This window comes from Hyperoodon ampullatus (genome assembly GCF_949752795.1).
Source record: "Hyperoodon ampullatus genome assembly, chromosome: 6".
NCBI classification, from domain to species: Eukaryota; Metazoa; Chordata; class Mammalia; order Artiodactyla; family Ziphiidae; genus Hyperoodon; species Hyperoodon ampullatus.
In genome coordinates, this window is record NC_136919.1 from 106,665,872 (window position 1) to 106,687,922 (window position 22,051).

Genomic DNA, 22,051 nt, shown 5'->3' on the forward strand with positions numbered 1-22,051 from the left:
GAGGCTGGAAGTCCGAGATCAAGGTGTCGGCATGGCCAGGTCCTAGTGAGGGCACTCTTCCTGGTTTGTAGGCAGTGCAATCTTGCTGTGTCCTCACAGGGAGAGAGATCGGGCTCTGGTTTCTTCCTGTCTTATAAAGTTTCGGATCCCTTCCTGGGGGCCCCACCCTCATGACCTCATTTAACCCTAATTACTTCCCAATGGCCTCTCCTTCAAATACTGTCACACATATGGGGTTAGGGCTTCAACATGTGAATCTGGACGGACACAGTTCAGTGTATAACAATTAACGATTAAAACAACCACTTCATTTCTGTTTAATTTCTTTTTTAAAGCATTATTCAGAACCCAGAAATCCATATTAGTTTCTCAGCCCCTTGCACATTGAGGGTCCCTGTGTCCCCTCAGGAATGTGTTCACCTCCACGTGTCCAAGGCCGGGCCTCCTGGGGATTGAGCAGCAATGACCCAAGTCCACCAGTCTCAGCCGAGTTGACTAGATGTCTCTCTGTGTCCTGAAATGGCCTCTTGGGGTCACACAGGGAGCTGCTCCCTTCTGGCCTCAGAACAGTCATTTAAATCAACAGAAATAGAGTCACAGATGTAGAGAACAAATTTATGGTTACAAGGGGGGAAAGGGGGTAGGAGGGATAAACAAGGAGATTGAGATTGACACATACACACGACTATATATAAGATAGGTAACTAATAAGGACCCATTTTATAGCACAGGGAACTCTACTCAATACTCTGTAATGCCCTACATGGGAATAGAATCTAAAAATGAGTGGATATATGTATATGTATAACTGACTTACTTTGCTGTACACCTGAACTAACACAACACTTAAAACAACTATACTCCAATTAAAAAAAAAAAAAAAGAGTGCGTGGATCTACATGCTGTTGGTAGTGCCTGGTGTCTGGGGGCTCCTTGACAAGGATTTTCCTCTTTAGTATGTTATGCAGTAAATACACAAGTTAGTTTCCTCAGTCGACCGCAGTCCTACTTTGGTCACTGTGACCTTGCTTGTTAGGGGAGAGCCTCTACTGGGACAGGGATGCGTTCCCCAGGCAGACCAGACCTGGTCTCTGGAAGCTTGTGTACAATGCTGGGCCTCAGGAGAGGTTTCTTAGGAAGAAAGATACGTTTTGATGGTTAGATTCTGAAATCACGTCTCACAAGTGTGACTGAGCCCGAAGTCGAGACAGCCCGCACAGATTTCCTGACTGCTCCGTACCAGGCACTGTGTGAGGCTGGGCACACACTGGTGATGAAAACAGGTGTGTCTCTGCCTCTGAGAGTTTACTGGACTGGGGAATCGGCATCGTAAGGGAAAACTGTTAAGTTATAAAACTAGGTGTCGTGACGAGTAGTCTGAAGGAAGAAATGAGGGCGTGGTGAACTGGAAGGAAAGGAAAGCGTGTCTTGGTTTAAGGAAAGGATGTCGTGCTGAGGTCTGAAGAGCTGACATTCGCTAAAAGGAGGTGGGGGGAGGGTGTGTCTGGGCCCAAGGCAGAAGCCTGTGAAAAGACCCTGAGGCCAAGAGGACTCGGTGTCCTGGGGCAGCTGGGAGAAGGTGGGGGCTTATGGGCTGGGGGAGCTGAGGTTGGAGAGGTTTTTGGGTCCAGTACCATGGCCATCGGCCACGTGTGGGTCTTTAAATTTAAGTCAATTAAAATTAAATAGAATTGACTCCAGTTCCTTGGTCTTACTAGCTATATTTCAAGCGCTCAGGGGCCACCTGTAGCTAGAAGCCACCATGATATGGGCAGTACAGGTCTAGAGCATTCCATTATCAAAGAAAGTTCTGTTGGGCAGCCCTAGGAGAGCGTGCACAGCTGTTAAGATGGCAGGAGAAAGCTCTGTTTCATCGTAAGAGACACCCTTCATTCTGGAAAGCCTGGGACCTGGTGTAACCTGATTGACTCTCTGTGAAGATCTCCCTGGCAGCTCTGGAGGATGATGGAGCGGAAGTGGAGGGGAATTAGGAGGGAGGTGTGGCTGGGTAAATAGGTGGACGAGCCACAGTAACAGCCTAAAATCCAACCTGCAGTCATTCCGTGGACGCTAATATTCCCTTGGGAAAACGTGCTCTGGGGTTGTGTTTAGATGTGCAGACCTCTCCCTCCAGGCAGAGTGGGGCCTCCTTGTGGGCATGGGCTGGGTGGGGTGTGCAGGGGCCGGGAGGGAGTGCTGCACTGGCTACCGCTGTTCTTCAAGCCGAGTGTTCACAGCTGCCCTAAAGGAGGCAGAAGCAGCCACTGGAGTCTTGGTCCACTTGGTTGGAAGATGCATTTGCTAGTCGAGGTGCTGAAATGACCATGGGCTGAACGGTCATAGAAACTTTATCGCCAGCTAGCCATAAGCTCCAAACGTCAAAATCAGTCAACTTCAGTGGCTTGGGTGGGATTCCTTGACCTCCTTTTTGGTATTTGAGCAACTTCTCAAGCCTAGAACAGGATGCTTTCTAATGTCCTCTGCTTAGTTGGGATTGGATTGCCTCTTGATTTTGTTAACCTACTTGTGATTGTGTTACAACTGTGTGCACATCAGTGTGTGTGCAGGGCTGAGGGGAGTTTCAGTTAGAGTTTGGAAGCTTCTCCAGGGCACAGAAATACCAACTGCAGAAGTTAACTTGTCAAGCGGGTGTGCGTGTGTGTGTACACGTGTCTGTGAGCATGTGTGCACGCTTGTAAAAAGGCAGTAAAAAAGGATGCAGAAGACCACAGCAAGCTGGGCCCCTTTTCTGTGGTGGCAGCACCGGATAGTGAAGCATGGTGAGTGCAGCGGTCCGTGCTTGGCTTGGCCAGAAGACAGGCCTGGATTGGGTGGCGCTCCACCATCCTGTTGGGGTCTGGGCACTGCTCTCAACCACATCTCACCCCCAGCCACTGGAGGGATGGAAGGGCTTAGTGTATAGCTCTCACCCAAAAAGCAGTGGCTGGCTGCTGAGGCCATTTGTCATTATCACAGTTATGATTTTCAGTGTGTCCATCAGTTTCTAGGCATCGAGACCACAGCAGCCCCTCAAGGACAGGAGCCTGTGAATGGCCCCCCAGGGAGACCCAGGGGCCCCAGTTATTCCCTTGCAACCCAATTCTCTAGTCCTGTCGTGCGATTTTACTTCCTTATGGGTTATGGCTCTTGCACAAATGAGGACTCAGTCCACTCTTCCTTTCTGATCCCCCGACCTCCTTCTCGCACCCTCAGTGATGGAAGGAACTGGCCTGGCAATGCCAAACTTATTATTCCACGCATTTTTTTTGTTTAAAGAGCTGCAGGGAGCGTTACTACTTGGCCACATTTGGCTTAAATCATATATAAAAAATAATAATAGCCGAATGGACTGTATGAGCTATTTCTTTAACCCAGTTACCATTTATGATGCCCACGCATCTGTAAAATTGCAGGCAGGTGGAAACGGCCAGCGGGCCAGTCTGTCACCAAGGAAAACAGGATCTGAGAATTAGTTACAAGCGTAGAAAGCATTTGAGTTCAAGTGCACTGGGCCAAGATTGAGCACTTAACATATAATTGGTGGTTGGTATTCAGAGGGAGAGAGATCCCAGAGTCTAGAAGGAAAAAATGAATACAAAAGACACTGTGATTTACAGCTGAAACGTTTGCCTGAAATTTCTCTATTCCAAAGTACTGTCACTGTTAGGACTGAAGGCTTATGACTCTGGTTATAGTGATATTTAACAGAAGTTTTATATTCTTTGCTATATTAGACACACTATTTATTATTATTATACTTACAAGAGTGTGCCTTTGGCCTAGAAACCATTTGCTCTTTTGTTCCAAGGCTGTCTTTTAAATGCATATGTAACGCATCTCCGGTTTTGTAAAATCAGTACTTTGGAATGTGTGTGGGAAGTGGATCATTTCTGAGAGCCCGGACGGGTGGTACTCATCTTGTTCGTCCTGCAGCCTCCAAAAATAGACTCGCTTGCTTGTGTCTCCTGTCTTAGGAGGAGGGCTGCTCATCATCCCCACTGAAACCAGAAGGGGATTTCCTGACTCTCCCCACTTGAGGGTGTGTTGCAATCAGAGGTGATCCGAAGGGCATTCTAAATCACAGGGCCGGAGTCGATGCCTTACTCACCAGGCTGCCCACTGCTATTTGTGACACGCTGTGCTGCAGCGCTGAACTAAAATTTCCTGGGACAGAGAAAAAAAAGCCATCAACAGAGTCCACCATGTTGGCGTGAAGACGATGCCTGATGTCTGTGTACTGGGCGCCTGGTTCCCGATTCACATAGGACGCAAGGATTGATTAGCATATATGTTGGGTGCATTTCTGTTTTATTCTGGAACTCTTGGTGTGTGTGTGAATGTGTGTGTGATTGTTTCCTGCAGTTTACTAGAGAGTGAGGGTCTCCAGGGCTGACGGGGTAAACTTGAAAACAGCACCCTGCTTGCAGACACAGTTAGCATTAAGTCTGTGGCTGGAAACTGGGCACCTCCCCTCTGGGTGTCCCCTGGCTGGTCATGGAAACCTGGGGCTCCCCCAGACAGTGAGCGGAGGGCCTAAAATGTTGCCCCACTTCCTCTGGACAGAGGTAACATGGGTTCCCAGGCTCTGATCCCTGGCCACTTTCGAGGTGAAGGCTGCTCCGTTGAGCTCCCCTGATCCTCCTGTGAATTTGCAGAGCCCATTGGGCTGCCCGGGATCTGGACAAACTCAGCCGTGTTGGGAGAAAGCCTCAACCTACAGATGAGAGATTTCGAAATATACACAGTCATGTTGTCCAGGGCGGGTTGGGTGGCACGGGAGCTCATACATGTGCACGGGAGCCCACTCTGGGGAGGGCGGGACGCACCCTGCTTCCAGGAGCATGAGGCCAGTCTCTGCCTCCAAGCCTTCCTCTCTGCTTCTCCTTCTCATGTCCCCCACTCACTCTCCCAGGGTAGCTGCTGGAGACCTACACTTCAGCTGGGATATAGTCACAGCAACTGGTGGCCACTGTCTGGCTGGACCATCCATTGTTGTCCCTATTAAAGGTGACAGAGAGGCAGTCATTCTTCTTCAGCCCACTGAGTTTGAGCACCAAACTGCAGGGGGCTTGTTCATGTGTGCTTGTCTAACGTCTGTCCCAGGTGTGTGCGTCTGTGTGTGTGTGTGTGTGTGTGTTTCTCTCCCTATGACCCACCCCTGAAATGCACCAACTCCTATGTACTCCCAGCCACCTGGTTTTTATGTGTGCTTCTCTCTCTCTGAGCCTGCCCATGCCTGCATCTGGTTTTCTGGGTCTGGGTCTGTCTTCCTATGCCTGAACCCTCCACGTGTGTGTGTGTGTGCCTGTGCGTGTGAATGTATCTGTGTCCCTGTCCCTTTGAAAGGATGTGGGTGTCACCCTGTTTGTCAGATGGTCTCCTTCCTTCTCCCTCTCTTCTGCTTTTCTTCCTCAATCCCTCGAGCCCCCTGCAGTATTTTCCAAGGGCTGTCATAACAAAGTACCACAAACTAGGTTCCTTAAACAACAGAAATTTATTCTCACAGTTGTGAAGGCCAGAAGTCCAAAATGAAGGTGTTGGCAGGGTTAGTGCTTTTTGGAGGCTCTGAGGGAGAAACCGTCCATGTCTCTGAGCTTCTGGCATTGCCAGCAGTCCCTGCAGTTCCTGGGTTTGGGGCCGCATTACTCCAATCTCTGCCTCTGTTTTCACATGATCTTCTCTGTGTCTGTATCCAAATGTCCCTCTTTAAAGGACACCAGCCTTTGGATTAGCACCCACCCATATGTCCTCATCTCAATTTGGTTACATCTGCAATGACTCAATTGCCAGGTAAGGTCACATTCACAGGTTCCAGCACCTCTATCTCACTGGGGGACACAGTTCAACCCACAGCACCCTGTTCTCCGCCAAACACTGTTACTTAACGTTTCTCCATCTCTCAGGTCCTTTAATTTCATTTCCCCCGTTTTTCTCTGATTTCCATCCTTTCTAGTCTCACACCCTCCTCTGACCCTGTTGCTGCCCCTGGTAAGCTCTCCTCCTCCAACTCTTTCTGCTGCTGGTTCTGTGCAGAGTGCTAGACAGCTCAGCAGGAAGGTCTGAGCCCCGGCCACTGCCCCTGATGGATTTATTGGCCTGTAAATACTTCCTTCTGGGAAGAGCAGCTTTTTCCTCTGTGCCAGCTCTCAGGGTCCCTTCCTCACGGGCCCTTCTAGGCAGGTTGTTTTATTTCCCACCAATCAAAGCCCTGTGACCTCATGACCCTAGTACACATGGCTTTCCTTATCTCCTCCCAGGCTAGTCAGTGTGATCTGGTAAACAAGCAGATCCTCAAACACCTTAGTCATTTGACCAGGTTGGTGAATATGTGGATGGTCAGTTGGGGTAAAAAAAAAAAAAATCGTTAATCATTGACCTGACTGTGAGGTCAGGAGTGGTGTCCGCTGGAAACAGCTTCTCTGTTACCTCTGCCTTTAGTATTTCATGCTTGGACTAAGCTCCACTGTGTAGAGTTTAGGGGCAAGCAGAGAGCTGGCCTGGGCATCAGGGAGATGGAATGCATTAGCATCAGTTGTTAAAGTGACCCTGCTGTGAGGAAGGGGAAACCCTCTTGGATAATCAAAAGGGAAAACTTCTGTTCTCCTCTCTTAATGCTGTGGCGGGCTGACCGGATCCAAGGTAGCAGAATTTGCGGTCGCCCATGCCTAGCTCCTCCTGGCCTGTTCAGTTGCATCTGGAGAGGTTTGGGGCAACTCTAAAGGAAGCCTTTGTGAGCTAGAGGAGAACTTAGCAATGGCCAGTACAAATGCCATATTTCACGCGGAAAGGAAATGGAGCTGAGAGGTGAAAAACTGGCTGGTAATTAAACACCAAGGGAAAAAGCTATATTGTGCTTAGTCTTCAGAGAATTTTCTTTCTACTTTCATTTCGGCCTCCAGCAAATGAATGATGGTTGTAATGGTGGGCCAAACTCACTTGGCCTCCCTCGGATTTAAATTACATACAAGTGCTCAATAAAATATTCGTAAAAGATGTAAATGCTTAGATGAACTTGCAAGAGAGATGGAGAAATGCCCAGGAGCCAGGAATAGGAAGGAAACAGAATTGTGATAGCCCTGGACTGCCAAGGCAGGAACCACGCAGGTGGTTCCACTATGTTTACAGCCATGGAGAACGGCCCAGTTTTCCTGGGAAAAAGTTTAACTGAGACAAAGAGTTGTATTCTGCAGGTGTTGTGCAGTTATGACGTGAGCTTTCCAATGGTGAGCTCTTCAGCGGTGTCACCTTGTGGCCATCGGGCAGATGTGGATGCATCCATGGGCTCCAGAGTAGAATGAGCACCAATAAGACGAGGATACTTTGGCAAAAGATGGTGCAGGCAAAGGGTAGCTACAGACACATCAATCTTCAGTGTTTTGACGCTGGAATAGCTTACACTAGAGAGGATACCCAGAAGTAGAAAATCCTGATTTTGGGATTACATGAAATAACTAAACATGCTAAAGTTACTGATTTCACTGGAATTGGATGTACTACATTTCCTTCAATCAGGAGAAATAAGGGGTTGAGAAAAAAAATCAAGTTTGGTTTTAGAAAAATGAAGGAATTTACATTTTTTATACCTTAACATAAGGCCTATGAAATATCACCCCTGCTATAGAAACTATTCTGCTTGGCTTAGTTACATCAGAAGACTTGGGTTTCAATATCATGCCAGAAGGCAACCCATGAGGCAGAGATCAGAGATGTTGTAGATAAGGCCCCGTGGCTAAGTCCTAGGAGACCTAAGGAAACGGGGCAATTTTCATTCATTAGCCCAGGAGGGTGAGAAGAGGGCTTGCCTGAAGGCTGGTTCGAGGTGGGAAACACAGAAGGCTTTCCCATGAGAAATCAGACTTGGACCCACACCTCAGGAAACCAAATCTACATTACCAGAATGTTGTGGGGGAATCCTGAGCCCAAGAATCAACATGAACATTTGACACTGCCTGCTGCAGGAACCCAGTCCTAAAGGGATTCCCACAGAAAAACCAGCCCTGCAGTGAAAAATTACAAAGTACACTCAGAGAGGCCCAGGATGAGTGATGAGCTATAAACAATGAAGCCAGAAGTATTAAAGATAAAGGAAGAAAAAGCAGTGGTGGGTTTGAAAAGGAACCAAAGAGACCTTCTAGAAATGAAAAATGTAGTAGACGAAATGAGAAAACTTGATGGACAGTAGATTGTGCTTAGCTAAAGATTATAAAAGGACAGGAAATGTAAAAGTAGGTGAATAGTTTGGAGGAATCACATAAAGAAATTCAGCATATATCAAGAAGGAGATTTCAAAGGAGTCATAAAGGGGAAGGGAGAAACAATATTTCATGAGATACTGGTAGAGAATTTTACAGAATTGATGGAAGGCATGATGTTGGAAATGAGGCGGAGGCCCGCTGAGGCTAAAATAAAACTAAATTCACAGCTCGTGATACTTCGGAATGACAAAGACAAGGGGAAATATGAAAAGTAGCCGAAGAGGGGAAAGATCAGATTACCCACAAAGGAACAGCAGAACTTGTAACAAAACCACAAAAGACAGAGGACAGTACTGTAATTGTCAGTCTAGAATTCTGTACCCAGCTAAGCTATTATTCAAGTGTGAAAGTAAGAGGTATTTTCGACCAAGAGTAAGAGTGTTTACAACCTCAGTCCTTTACCCAAAGAGCGGATGAGAATCAGGAAGAGCTCAGTTGAACCAGGAGGAAGGAGTGAGATGCAGGCAGACTTGGCAAGGAAAGAACTTGGTAACCAGGTTGGCAACTCTAAAGAAAATCTGTTAGTAAAAATCATCAGTAATAATGACCCCTGGGGATGTACAAATGGAGTATAACTAAACCCTGGGAAGCCATGACTCAAATCTCTGGTGGCTGGGGGGGTGATTGCAGCTCACAGCATTTCAAGGTGCTTGTATTTGGTTGTATTTGGGAGACTTTGTCAAATTAGGTATGCCTATAAAAAGTAGTAAAGCTAGCCACTTGAGCCCAACTTTCAAACAAGTAATGGGAGAATAAAGAAAAAAAAATGAGTAGAAAATAGGAAGAGAGAATTAAGAAGCAAAATTAACACTTTAAAAATAAACCCATCAGGGCTTCCCTGGTGGCGCAGTGGTTGAGAGTCCACCTGCCAATGCAGGGGACACGGGTTCGTTCCCCGGTCCGGGAAGATCCCACATGCCGCGGAGCAGCTGGGCCCATGAGCCATGGCCGCTGAGCCTGCGCGTCCGGAGCCTGTGCTCCACAACAGGAGAGGCCACAACAGTGAGAGGCCCGTGTACCGCAAAAAAAAAAAAAAGAAAAAAAAGTTGTTAGCTCAAAAATAATGAATATTGAAGAGGAGGCAAGAGGAGATAGGAGCAGTATGAACTTTGGAAACAAAAAGGCTATATTATTGTTATTTGAAGAAAATCTACATAGAAAATCTAAGACAATCAACTCAGAAACTCTTATAACTAAGGTAGTTCAGTGAAGTGGCAAGATAAAAGAAAAATATACATAAGGGACAGAAAAACGGCCTCCCAAAGGTGTCCATGTCCTAAGTCCTAGAACTCAGAACATGTCACCTTTCACAGAACAGGGACTTGGCAGGTGGGACTAAGTTCAGGATTTTGAGATGGGAAATGATCCTGGATGATCCAGGTGGGCCAGTGTCATTACAGAGGTCCTTATAAGAGAGAGACAGGAGGGTCAGAGTCACTCAACAGAGATGTAATGATGGAAACAGAAGTTGGAGTGATACAAGGAAGGCACCATGAGCCAGGGCATGCAGGTGGCCTACAGAAGCCAGGAAAGGCAAGGAGAAAGACTCCCCCAGAGCCTCCAGAAGGAATACAGCCCTGCTGACACATTGATTTTCGGACCTCATACCTGCAGAGCTGTATGATAGTAAATTTGTGTTGACTCACGCTGTTTGTGCTAACATGTTACAGCAACAACAGGAAATTAGTACAATACATAGAAATATAATAGTTTTCCTATAATAAATGCAGTTCTCTCTCCATCATCCTATCCCAGTTTTTAAATGGAACTTATCAGAATGGAAGAGAAATAGCCATGAAATTGAGAAACTTGCCCCCCCGTCAAAGTAACATTTGTTATTCTTGATGTCAAAATGTATTTCAGTCATCATAATTTAACGCATGTGACTTTGACATAGCAACAGGCCAAGAGCAGTGGGGTGGGGGGCAAGGTTAGAAATGAATAGAGGCATCTGGGAACACCCTCTGTGGAGGTGACTTTCTGGCAGAGAATTGACTTATGAGAAATAGAAAAGATCAGAGGACTAGGGGTTCTTGGCTGACTGCACAATGAGGGATCAGTTGGGTGTGTTTTAGGAAGAACAAGGGACCCCCTTCCCTTCCAGTGGGGGAGAATGTGGGAAGGGAAAGAACATTCCAGAAGCCTTAATACCATGGGTATAAATTAGCTTTTCTTCATTATCTGTCTTTCTGATTTCTTCCTGAAGGCTCACTTTTACTCACCTGCCTAGGGAGGGAGTTATGAATGTATGAATTTACCATGTTATCGACCCATAGTTTTGGTCTCTCTGAGCTTCCTGCAGAGCATGAAGGAGGCTGATTCAAGGCCTGAGTCAGGACACGGGTGCCGTCTGTGGACATCCTGCCCTTTTGTCCACTCCCAGCTGGACAGGCCTCTTATATGCCAGTGCACTCAGAACCTCCCCAGGTATTCTTCCCGGTCCTCCCGTGCCCTCCAGCGATGCTTCTCAGTGTTGTTTCGGGTCTGCTCTAAGTTCATTCTTGGATGGGTTTCGTTCACTGGAGTTGTTGCTTTTCTTTCTCCTCGGCGCTTCAGAGCAGAGACTCTTAGCTCGGGCTGCACGCTTAAGAGTTTTGACAAATGGCGCAGCTGGATGTATATGATAAGCTTCCAGGTGACCCCAATGTGAAGACACTGTTGAACCCCACTGGTTTAGACGGTGTAGGATCGAGAAGAGTTGTCAAGAACTCCCCACGTGGACTAGATCACTTCACTAGATTCTCCTTCGGTTTTTGTAGATTGAGGAAGGTGTGGCTTCAGGAGTGAGTGTTCATCTGGTTGAGAGTGAAGGGAATCGGGATAAATGGGGGAGGAAATCAGTGGAAGGCTTACCCCGGGGTCTGAGCAAAACTGAGGGTGGTTGCCAGCACTCTGGGAAGGATGCTTTCAAGAGAGTGGCCCCCTTCGCCTTTGCCTGACACCTCCACCTCCCCTCTACCTGCTTGTCCGTGATTTGTTCACCTGGTCTCACCTTGCCCATGCCTCCTCAGCAGGCATTTCCTGACCCCAGGACTACACTTGTAATGCTGTGCAACCATCACTGCTCTCTAGTTCCAGACATTTTCATCACCCCAAAGTGAGACCCCATACCCATTAAGAGTCACTCCCTAATTTCCCTTCCCCCAGCCTCTGGCAACCACTAATCTATTTTCTGTCTCTGGATTTACCTATTCTGTACATTTCACATAAACAGAGCCAAGAGTGCTTTAAAGATTAAATCAACTGTGTAAGGTGCTTGATTCCAGCACCTGTGGATTTCTTTAGTCCTTGTTAGCTAGTGTTGATAACGCATCGGAAAGGGAAATACCAGCACCATCTCTGGATTAAGCCTAATAGATGGTTTCACAGCGCCCTACCCGGTGGGACAAGGTTAACATCAGGGCCCTCTGTGCCCACAGGGCGTGCAGACCAGGCACGAGCCCATCTGCCCTATTCTGCATTTCTCAAAAAGGAGCCCTCCTGAGGCACACGGAAAGACTAAGTCTAAACTGCTGTCAATTTGTCAGTCAGGGGTGTAGGAGAAGCTGTTGGTGGGAACAGTGAAGAAGAACTCCACGTTTCCATACCCATTCGATGTAAAAAAGGTATTCTTGAAAAGAAGTGGACACTAAGGGTCTATATTAGAGTAACTGGACAGTCCTGGACTCTCCCCAGGTTTCCTTCTAAGTTGTACAGAAGGAGCTGTCTCCTTAACTTTCTCCTGTGAATGCTTCCCTCCCTTTCTTCCCTTTCTAGACAAATGTTTTTTCCATGTTGAAGAAGATCCTTCTATATCTTTCAAGACTTTTAGCCGATCGATGGAGACGTCCCAAGTTGATGTATGCAAATGGAGGAAGGCAGTAGCAGAACTACTCTCAAGCCAGTCCCCCAAATGGATGAGATAAGAGCCAGCAGCGACCACCCTGTCTCGGCCCTCAGAACCCCTGGGCCTGCTCCTGTTAGGTTTTTGCTAGTCAGCTTGGAGACACAGATCCTTACACTCTGCCTTTACACGAAGCCATTGCCTGTGTCTCCCAGGAAGCCATGGTTTGTCAAAGGCCTTTGGAAAAACTGTCATCAGGGTAGAGATGAGAATTATAATTAAACTTATGCCAGGAAGAAGAGATCATGGTGATTTAATCTGTCATTTGCTATTTTAAATTATAATTTGATGACTATTTTATAGGCCCTACTGTGCATTTTAGTGTTATGAGACCTTAATGAAGCACTTGAATCTTAAGCAACTTGTAAGTGCTTGGACTCTGGCCAGAACATAGTGAAACAATGTGTTCGCTGTAATCTGGGCAGCCCGGATTATTCCAAAGTAACCACTTCAGAATGTCAAATCAGATCTCATTTTGTTTTCAAAGATGCCGGGTCTAGTGCAGGAGCGTCAGGAATGCAGGTCTCTCCAAGTTGAGCTTGTGCTGTTAATGAACAGCCCTGACATCCAAGATGTCACCCTGCTTGATTCAGCATCTTTTCAGGGGTTTGTCATCGACATTTTAGTTACCTCCCAGCTTTGTGTCATCAGTAAGAATTCTCTTCCTCAACTTGAGTGCACTGAGAAAGGGGTTGGCTAGCAGAGAATCAAGGTAGAACCTACTGATGTTGTTAAAAATATTCATAAATAGTTATCAGTACTAGTTAGTGACACCTCTCTAGACCAGTATCTATCCACTCTCCCCTGTGAAGGAAAACCGTCCCTTCATCTTGAAATTCACAACCTCCCACCTCCTCAGCTATCTCCTGTCACCCAACATCTGAGCCATCAACTCATCCTGTGAAACTCATCCCCAGCGTCCACTAGAAATCCTATAATTTTTCATCCAATTAAATCAGTAATACAGATAGGTGCCATCTTTCAATGTTTCACTTCATTAAAAAAGAAAAAAGGAATAGGGACCAACCAAAAATCAAGCCAAAAGATTGAGAACTTGAATATGCTCTATAGGCTGTTTCGATTGCTCTATTATCTTGGTTTTGTCTGTAGTAAGTTCATCTCCTGAGGATTGTCTTGTCTGTCTAGCCTTAGTGGGTTTTTTTGGTGTTGGAATTTTAGTGTGCATGTTTATCTTGACAGAGAGTATCCCCCAGCCCCTGACCTACACCACACACACACACACACACACACACACACACACACCCCTCCCCCTCCCCACTGCTGTCTGCCTTACTTCCTCTTGTTCCCAGTGGCCTTTGTCACCAGCTGAGAAGCTCTTGCCTGTAGTTGAACTGGAACCCCACGTTCCTGGGCAGTGTATTTCCAGCCCCACTAGCTCTGTATTTCAGGTACTTTTAGACTCTGCTTTCCTCCCTGTGTGCGAGCCCTGGACGGCTTCTTCCTCCTCCTGCCCTGGGTGCAGTGGGCAGCAACACTCAAACTTGTTATTTTTGTTCTGTTCAGACCAATGATTAGCTTGTGTCTGAGGATATCTCTGTGTTGTCCCATGCTTTCTTTTTCTACTTCCCTTATTGCGGCTTGTGCTTGATGGTGTGGTAGAGGGAGGGTGGACTTTCTGAATATGAATTTGCATCATAAATTTAGGGAGATTAGATTTAGTGCTTTCAAAAAGAAGTAAAGCTGATCCTCATTATTTGCAGATTCCATATTTGCAAGTTTGCTTATTTCCTAAAATGTATTTTTAATCCCAAAATCAGTTCTCACAGCACTTTCATGGTCATTCATAGACATGCCCAGAGCAGTGAAAATTTTGAATTGCCCAATGCACACATGCACACATTCCCAGCTGAGCCTGAACAAAATGACACTCTGCCTAATGTCCCAACTCATACTGTAAACAAATTGTCCTTTTTGTGGTCTATTTAGTCCCATGTTTTTTGCATTTTTGTACTTTTTGTTGGTAATTTGCCATTTAAAATGCCCCCAGTAATGGTGCTGAAGTGCTGTCTGGTGTCCTAAGCCACAAGATGTGCCTTATGGAGAAAGCATGTGTGTTAGATAAGCTTCCTTCAGACACAAGTTATTGGTCTGTTGGTCGTGAGATCAATGTTAATGAATCAACAATACTTATTAAATAAGGTGTCTTTAAACAGAGCACAATAAAACAAGGTTCTTTATTGATCAATTGATTAGAATGCTGTGACCAGAGGCTCACAGGAACCTAACCCTGTGTTTCCCCAGGAGCAGTGAGTCCGTATTCTCTCATTCAGTGTTTGAGACAACATTCTAGAACAAAATTACCCCAAATAACGAGAATGGGCTATACCTATGTGAGAGAAAAATCAAAACCTTCCCCAAGCAGTTCCAAGAAGGAGCCCCAGGCAGTCCTCTCTCCCAGCCCTCACGGACGTTTGCTCCTCTCTGACTGTTCTCCTTTGCAGGGTACTTTCTGAATTTTCTGGAGCCGGTTAACAATATCACCATAGTCCAAGGTCAGACAGCAATTCTGCACTGCAAGGTGGCCGGAAACCCGCCGCCCAGCGTGCGGTGGCTGAAGAACGACGCCCCGGTCGTGCAGGAGCCCCGGCGCATCATCATCCGCAAGACGGAATACGGTTCTCGGCTGCGGATCCAGGACCTGGACACGACGGACACCGGCTACTACCAGTGCGTGGCCACCAATGGGGTGAAGACCATCACCGCCACTGGCGTCCTGTTCGTGCGGCTCGGTGAGTGGGGACAGTCCCCGGTGTGTTGCTTATCAGATAGGAAAGTCCCCAGCCACCGAGCAGCAGATTAATTTGCGGTTTGAAACTGAACACACACAAGTCAGCAGAGAGGAAATCAATAAAACCCTTCCCCGAGGTCTTTCCCATTGTGCACGAGGTCCTGGCTTAACCTGTTACCCATTTACTAGTAATAAAAGAAAACAGACGCAGATGGAGAGGTCTGTAAACCTGGAGTGCAGAACATAAACTCAGGCAGGCTATGTGTCAGGAGGTCACCCCACGGGGAGGCTGGCCACGCACGCTTCAAGCCCAGGCGATCCAGACAGGCACCCACCCACCCACAGAAACCCAGCCCAGCCCAGAGGATGGGCAGGGAGCAGAGTGTGAGGACAATTTTGTACTCTTGTGCTTGTCACAGGTGGCATGAAGCTATTAAATGGCAGGCAGGAATATGTCCCTTTCATCCCAGTTCTGTGGAGGTCCCTGCAATGCCCCAGCCGTTCTGTCACCAGTAAGACCGATCCTGTGAATCAAGTTTCGATGAGAAGAGAGAAAAGACAGGAAAAACTCCCAAAATATCTCCTGACATTTCTGCATCAACACAGAGCACCCCTTCCATCCTTGGTGGTTTCCCCCATCCTTGGCATATACTATTAGGCAGGGCAGAGCTGGAGGCCGAAGACAGCTCACCACAAACGAGCACCCTGGGCTGCGGTTGCCTTTACCACGGGCTGGATTGGAAAAAGAAATCTATTCCAAATCATGAAGTATTAATAACTTGCCTTTTTTCTTTTCCTTTAGGTCCAACACACAGCCCAAATCATAACTTTCAGTAAGTATTCGCTTTCCTCAAACCATGTTCTCATTCTTTGTGGGCTTCCGTTATATAAGAACCCCGGCTTTAAATCGGGCAAACGCATGTTTCTGCTGAATTTGCTAGAAGTTGGCTGGACTTCACACAAGGATGGCAATGTGCTTGCTTTTGGCTGGAAAACTGTTATATTTTCCATGTTGAGTGTTAGGGAAAAAGTCATAAAAGCAGGCATAGTTAGTTGCTTTCAGAGATCGTGACCTTGCAGGGCAACTGGAGGCAGTGTAAGTGTACAGACCAGGTTGCCGGGGCTGCCAGGACCCTGGTGTCCTGGACACATTTAAAACAGGAAGGCAGTTACCCTGAAGTCCCAGCGCCACCTTAACTGCATCGCCAGCTGCCGTCTACAAAATGTATGCCCATCCAGCCTCGGGGAATCTCCACCATAGGTGGGGTCTCAGACCCACTTCAGAGATGAGGAGACTGAGGCTCAGAGCCTGGCTCAGGGGTCTTCACCCACCTGCGGGCAGGTTCTGGCTGTGAATTCAGGCCTCTTGTTTCCTGGTGTAGCGTCTTTTCTCCTCCGGACCTCACACATCCATGAGAGTCACTCTTTTCAGCGCCTGTGTTCAAGGTTAGCCATGGCTGTTGGATTCCTCATTTACTATTCAGGCATGTCAGAAAGCCTTTGCTTCACGTGTGAAAGTTCTGAGCAGTGGCGCAGACGCTGTGCTGGTCAGCCAAGCAGTGTTTGCTTCTCTGCGTGCCCCTGCTGCCTTGTAAACCCTGGCCATTGGGGTGAGGTGGGTGGGCAGGGACCCCTCTTAGCTTACATCAGGTGCCACTTGCAGAAGGCAGATTTTTGAGAACTTTCTGTGCTGAGCCATAGTGTCCAAGCATTTCTCCTTAATAATCATTCATGCATAGAGTGAGAAAAGAAGAAATTGCATCCAGGGCACATCTGTGAGGCTTTCGAAAAGGTCTAAGTCATTCAAAAGTTGAATTCTTATTTTCGTTTATATCTATATCTTAGGTTGTCTATTTATGTATAATTTAAGTAAATATTATATAATATAAACATATACAATATATTGCAAAATATATAAATAAATAATTTACATATAATTATAATGTAATTTAGTAAATATATAAATATCAAATATACTTATATTTAATTTTATATACAATTAATTTTTTTCTATGTTTTTAAAAAATTTATTTTATCGAAGTATAATTGATTTACAATGTTGTGTTAGCTTACATTTTACTGTGCAAGCCTATCTTTCCATCCGTTTCCATTCATCAGTTGTCTTATTTCTTTTATTCATTTCACAATAATTTGCAGATATTTGTACACTTATCCTGAAATATTTTGGATATCATTATGGATTTTGATATCATTTAGAAATATTATGGAAATCATTAACAAGAGTTCAACACCTGTGTACTTACTATGCTTGTTTCTTCGTTTTGAGTTAAAACTTACATACAATGAAATGCACAGATCTTAAGTATTCTATTAATAAGGTCCAAACAATGCAAAAACCTCTGCAATCTAAAGCCTTATCCAGGCACAGAACATTCCTATCACTCTAGAAAGTTCCATCATGCAACTTCCTGGTCACTTCCCCTCCTCCCCAGGCAACAAAACTGTTCTGATTTTTTTCTACCATGAGCTAGCTTTACGTGTTTTTAGAACTTCATAGAAATGAAATCCTACAGAACATAGCCACCTGAGCCTGGTTTCCTTCACTTGACATGATTCTCTCGAGAGTCATCTATGCTGTACATGTTTCACTAGGCTGCTGCTATTTATTGCTGAATAGTGTTCCCTTGTGTGACTATATCAGTTAGTTTATCCATTTTCCTCTTGATGGACACCTGAGCAGCTTGCACCTTTTGACATTGATGAATAAGCTGCTATGGATAGTCTCATACAAGTTTTTTGTGGACATGTATTTTCATTTCTGCTAGGTAAATACCTAGGGTCAAAGTGCTGACTTATGGGGTATGTGTGTGCTGAGTTTTGTAAGAAATACCAGACCTTTTCCTTAAGGTGATTGTACCACTCTGTACTCCCACCAGCAGGTAGGAAAGTTATGGTCACTGCATTGTTTGCCAGCGTTTGATCTGGTTGGTCTTTCTAAGTTGAGCCATTCTGATGTGTATGTAGTGGTTCAAGTGATCCATATGTCATTCTGACTTCTTAAAAAAGTAGTTTTTATTAGTCATTTTAAATTTTCAAACAAATGCATTTAAGACAGTAAAGTTTCCTCTGAATACCATTTTGGCTACATCTTTTTCCCCTCCAGGCAACATAAGCTTTTGTTTTTTGTTATTTTCTGATTTTTGTTGTATTATTATCAGTGAATTTGGGATGTATTTTACAGTTGGTAGTTGGTTGAGATTTTCTTTGTGGCCAATTTGATATGGTAAATTTTTGTGAATATTTCCTGTAGTTTCAAAAAATCAATGTGCTCTGATGGTAGCCAGTACACAATATTTCGGTTCATATATTAAATCACATATGTTAAGTGTGTTATTAAAAGTGTCTATATTTTTTGTTCACATTGGTTACAGATATCTGAAAATATATGCAAGTTGTCTATACTCATGTCAGATTTGCCAATTTCTATCAGTTTTCTATTTTTTTTTAATTTTGAGTTTATGTTCTTAAATACCTCCAGGTTTGAGACTCTATAGCTTTTGTTTTGTCTTGTTTTTAAGTCTCTTTTGAGGCTTTTTGCCTTGAATTCAATTTTGCCTAGCAATAATATTGCTCCACCTACTTTCTTTTTATTTGCATTTGCTAGAAAGCTGTTTTACTATTCCTGTCCCACTTTTTCCCTCAACCTTTTTGTGCTCTGTTTTATGTAGGTCTCTTGTAAATAGCATATAAGTGCAGTTTTTTTAGGGGTGAGTGAGGAGGGGCATTTGCCAGTTTGGAAGTCCAGGTTAATATATGTAGGTTAAGTTCATTTTAACAAATATACAATACTCCATTCTGTGAGTCAATCTCACTTTAATTGTCCATGTGTCTACTCAGTGAAGGTTAGTTGTTTTCACTGATGCAGACCATCTTATGCTTCCATGTCTACTTGTCCCAGTGGGCGAGAGTCCTCCAGCAATAGAAGTCTGGGAGTGGAATTGCAGGTATTCACTTCCCACCTCTACCATGTATGGTCAGATTGCCTTCCAAAGTGATAAAGGACTTCATAGTCCCACCAGCAAAGCATGAGTTCTTATTTCCCCATGTTTTCCAGCACGTGGTATTATCAGAACTCAAAATTTTGCCAATATCTTGGGTGTCAATTGTAAGTTATAGTAATTTTACATTAGATTTCACCAGTAAACAGTGAAGATGAACATATTTGTATTAGTTTAATAACCATTGGATTGCCAGTTCAAATACAGTCCATTCTTATTTATAGACTCAATAATTGCAAATTTTCTTACTCAGTAAAATTTCTTCACAACCCCCAAATCAATACTCAGGATGTTTCCATGGTCACTCATGGATATGCACGGAACAGTGAAAAATTTGAGTTGCCCAGTGCATGCATTCCCAGCTGAGGTCTGCCATCTTGTTTCAGCTCTCCTGCTGTGCACGTGTCCTTTTCTGGGTCTGTTTATATTTTGTGCTTTTTGTTGGTGATTTTGCTGTTTAGAATGGCCCCAAGCACAGTGCTGAAGTGCTGTCTTATGTTCCTAAGCACCAGAAGGCTGTGATGTGCCTTGTGGAGGAAATACGTTAGATAAGCTTCATTCAAGCATGGGTTACAGTGCTGTTGGCCCCAAGCTTATTATTAATGAATCACCAACCACATTAAATAAGACATCTTTAAGCAGAAACACACATAAAACAAGGTTATGTATTGATTGGTTGATGAAAATGTTATGACCACAGACTTGCAGAAAAGTATCTCTTTATTTGCCTTAGGAACAATGGCTCAGTATTTGCTAATTCAGTGTTTGTGGCAACTTTATAGAAAATGACTGTCACAGATAACCAGAGTTGACTGTATTTTGTCCATTTTTCATTAGGACGTTTGTCTTTTTCATATTGATTTGCAAGAGTTTTTTTTTTTTGCAAGAGTTAAAAAATATATTCTAGATATAATTTTTACACAGTTTCTACTCCATCTAGAATTGATTTTTATGCTGGTATCAGCTAGGGTTCTACTGTAATATTTTCCTATCTCAATGGCCTAGTGCCTTGGCATCATCTAATGAATAGCCCCATCTGTAATCATTAAATTTAATGTCACTTCTGTCATCTGTGAAATTTCTATACATGCGGATCTGCTTCTAGGCTCTCTATTCTGTTCTAGTAACTTTTGTGCCTGGAATAAATACCACAATATTCTAACACTATATCTTTGTAATATATCTTGCTATATGTAGAGAAATATTTTCACTTATTGCTATGGATTAAATTGTGCCCCCCACCAAATTCAGGTATTGAAGCTTTAACCCCCCTTCATGGGACTGTATTGAAGATAGGGCCTTTAAGTAGGTAATTAAGGTTAAATGAGGTCTTAAGGGTGGGTCCCTGACCTGATAGGGCTGATGTCCTTATAAGAAGAGGAAGATACATCAGAGATTGCTGTCTCTCCTTTCTGCCATGTGGGGACACAGCGAGAAGGTGGCCATCTGAAAGCTGAGAACTAAATAGGGTTGTACTTTGATATTGAACTTAACCTCCAGAACTGTGAGAAGTCAATGTCTGTTGTTTAAGCCCCCCAGTCTGTGGTATTTGTTATGGCAGCCTGAGCTGGCTAATACAGCCACGTTATTACTATACCATTTTTCTAAATTATCTTGACTGTTATCTTTTATTCTTCCATATGAATTTTATCAGTTTGTATTTTTATTGGAATTGCATAGAAGTTTGATTTTTACAGTTACTTTTTCAGATACAAAGGTGATTGTGTAGTTTTTCTCCTTTCAATGTATTAATATTACGGTATGTAATAGAGTTCCTATTACTGGGTAGCTTCACAGTTCTAGACTGAAATCCACTTGGTCAGGGTGAGATATTCTTTTAATATTATGCTGAATTGATCTGCTAACTTCGTGTTGGCAGATGACCCGCTTTGTTCAGATACTTCGTAGCCTAAGGCACCAGCCCATTGACGGTTCTCTTTTTTGTGACCATGATTTTTTTCTCCCCATTGACTGTAATTATGTTTCGGCAGACTCACCTTCACCTCCTTTATGATAGCTCTGGAAGTTGACCAGAACAAAGACAAAAAGAAGGAACATCAGTGGGTTTAAAACAGAATTACCCACAAGTTCTCCGTTTTTGTCTCTGGAATATCACTAGCTTATCCAATACTTTGACTCTCCTCTTGGGCCATTTCCTGAGAAAATGCACAGTAGTTAAAGCTCTTTCATTGCTGGTCTGGTGGTATATCCTGTACCTGCAAATGGAGAGTTGAAACAGTGAATAATCGTACAGCCCTGGTTGATCCCTGTGTACAGCATGTCAGCATGGGGACACACCGAGGTTGGTTCTGAACCGTGAACAGGGATGGTTGTGATGACTCATCCCCTCCAGGCTCTTCGCTCTCTTCCTCTGGCCATTGCCCTCACACATCCACACACGGGGTCACCAGCAGTGTTGGTGGATATCAGTTTGTGTGTATTGAAGGAGGTGGGGGGTAGGGTGGAAATCCTCAGAGGTTAAGGGATTTATTACCATTAAAACATTGTTTTTCCTTCCATCCATTTGAAGGCAGGGTGAGGAGGGTGTGTGTATGGAGAACAAAAGCTTCAAGGACAGGCTGTCTCTCCACAGATGTAGGTTCAAAGACAGGGTGCTTATAGCTTACTCAGGTAGCAGTTTTGGTAATGTGAGGGGATTAATGTGAGGCTGTGTGTCTCACATTTCATGTTTGGGTATCATTTCTAGCTACTCTTTTAAAAAGTGGTTTATTTTCACAATGATAGACACATATGTATACTGGTGGGGTAGCCTGGTGGTACCAGAGTTGGGTGAAGGCGTCGGGGTGCTCCCTGAAGCATGAGCATCAGGGCTTCCATGTTTCCTGTGTTGGTTGTCCTAGGCTATCCTGATGGCTCACAAGTAAATGCACGCATAATGTGCTTCAACGAATGAACGTCTGCTTAAAGGAAAATGTGTTGTTTTTTGGGCAGTTAAAAGTTACGTTAATTATTGGCCGCTGGGAAATCACTTTCCTTGAGGCCATGTCTGAGCCCTTCTTGCTTCACGACTTGCAGGTAATTCCAGGGTTTCAGCCCTTCTCCACCCATAAGCTCATAACCCTGACATCTCCACTTCCAAGTCTGACTTATCTCCCCATCTCCAGGCCCCCCAGTTCAGCCCCAT

The 22,051-nt window shown here is 44.7% G+C and overlaps 1 protein-coding gene across 1 annotated transcript in view; it reads left to right on the top strand.

Annotated features, from left to right (window-relative positions):
• ROR2 (receptor tyrosine kinase like orphan receptor 2) overlaps positions 1-22,051 on the top strand; it is a gene marked incomplete at both ends in the record, with an annotated part of 219,748 nt that overhangs the window by 175,403 nt on the left and 22,294 nt on the right. The window contains 2 exons of the mRNA XM_079706010.1: positions 14,601-14,888; positions 15,690-15,720. Of these exons, the coding sequence (XP_079562136.1) occupies positions 14,601-14,888; positions 15,690-15,720 (319 nt within the window). The remainder of the gene's footprint in view (positions 1-14,600; positions 14,889-15,689; positions 15,721-22,051) is intronic.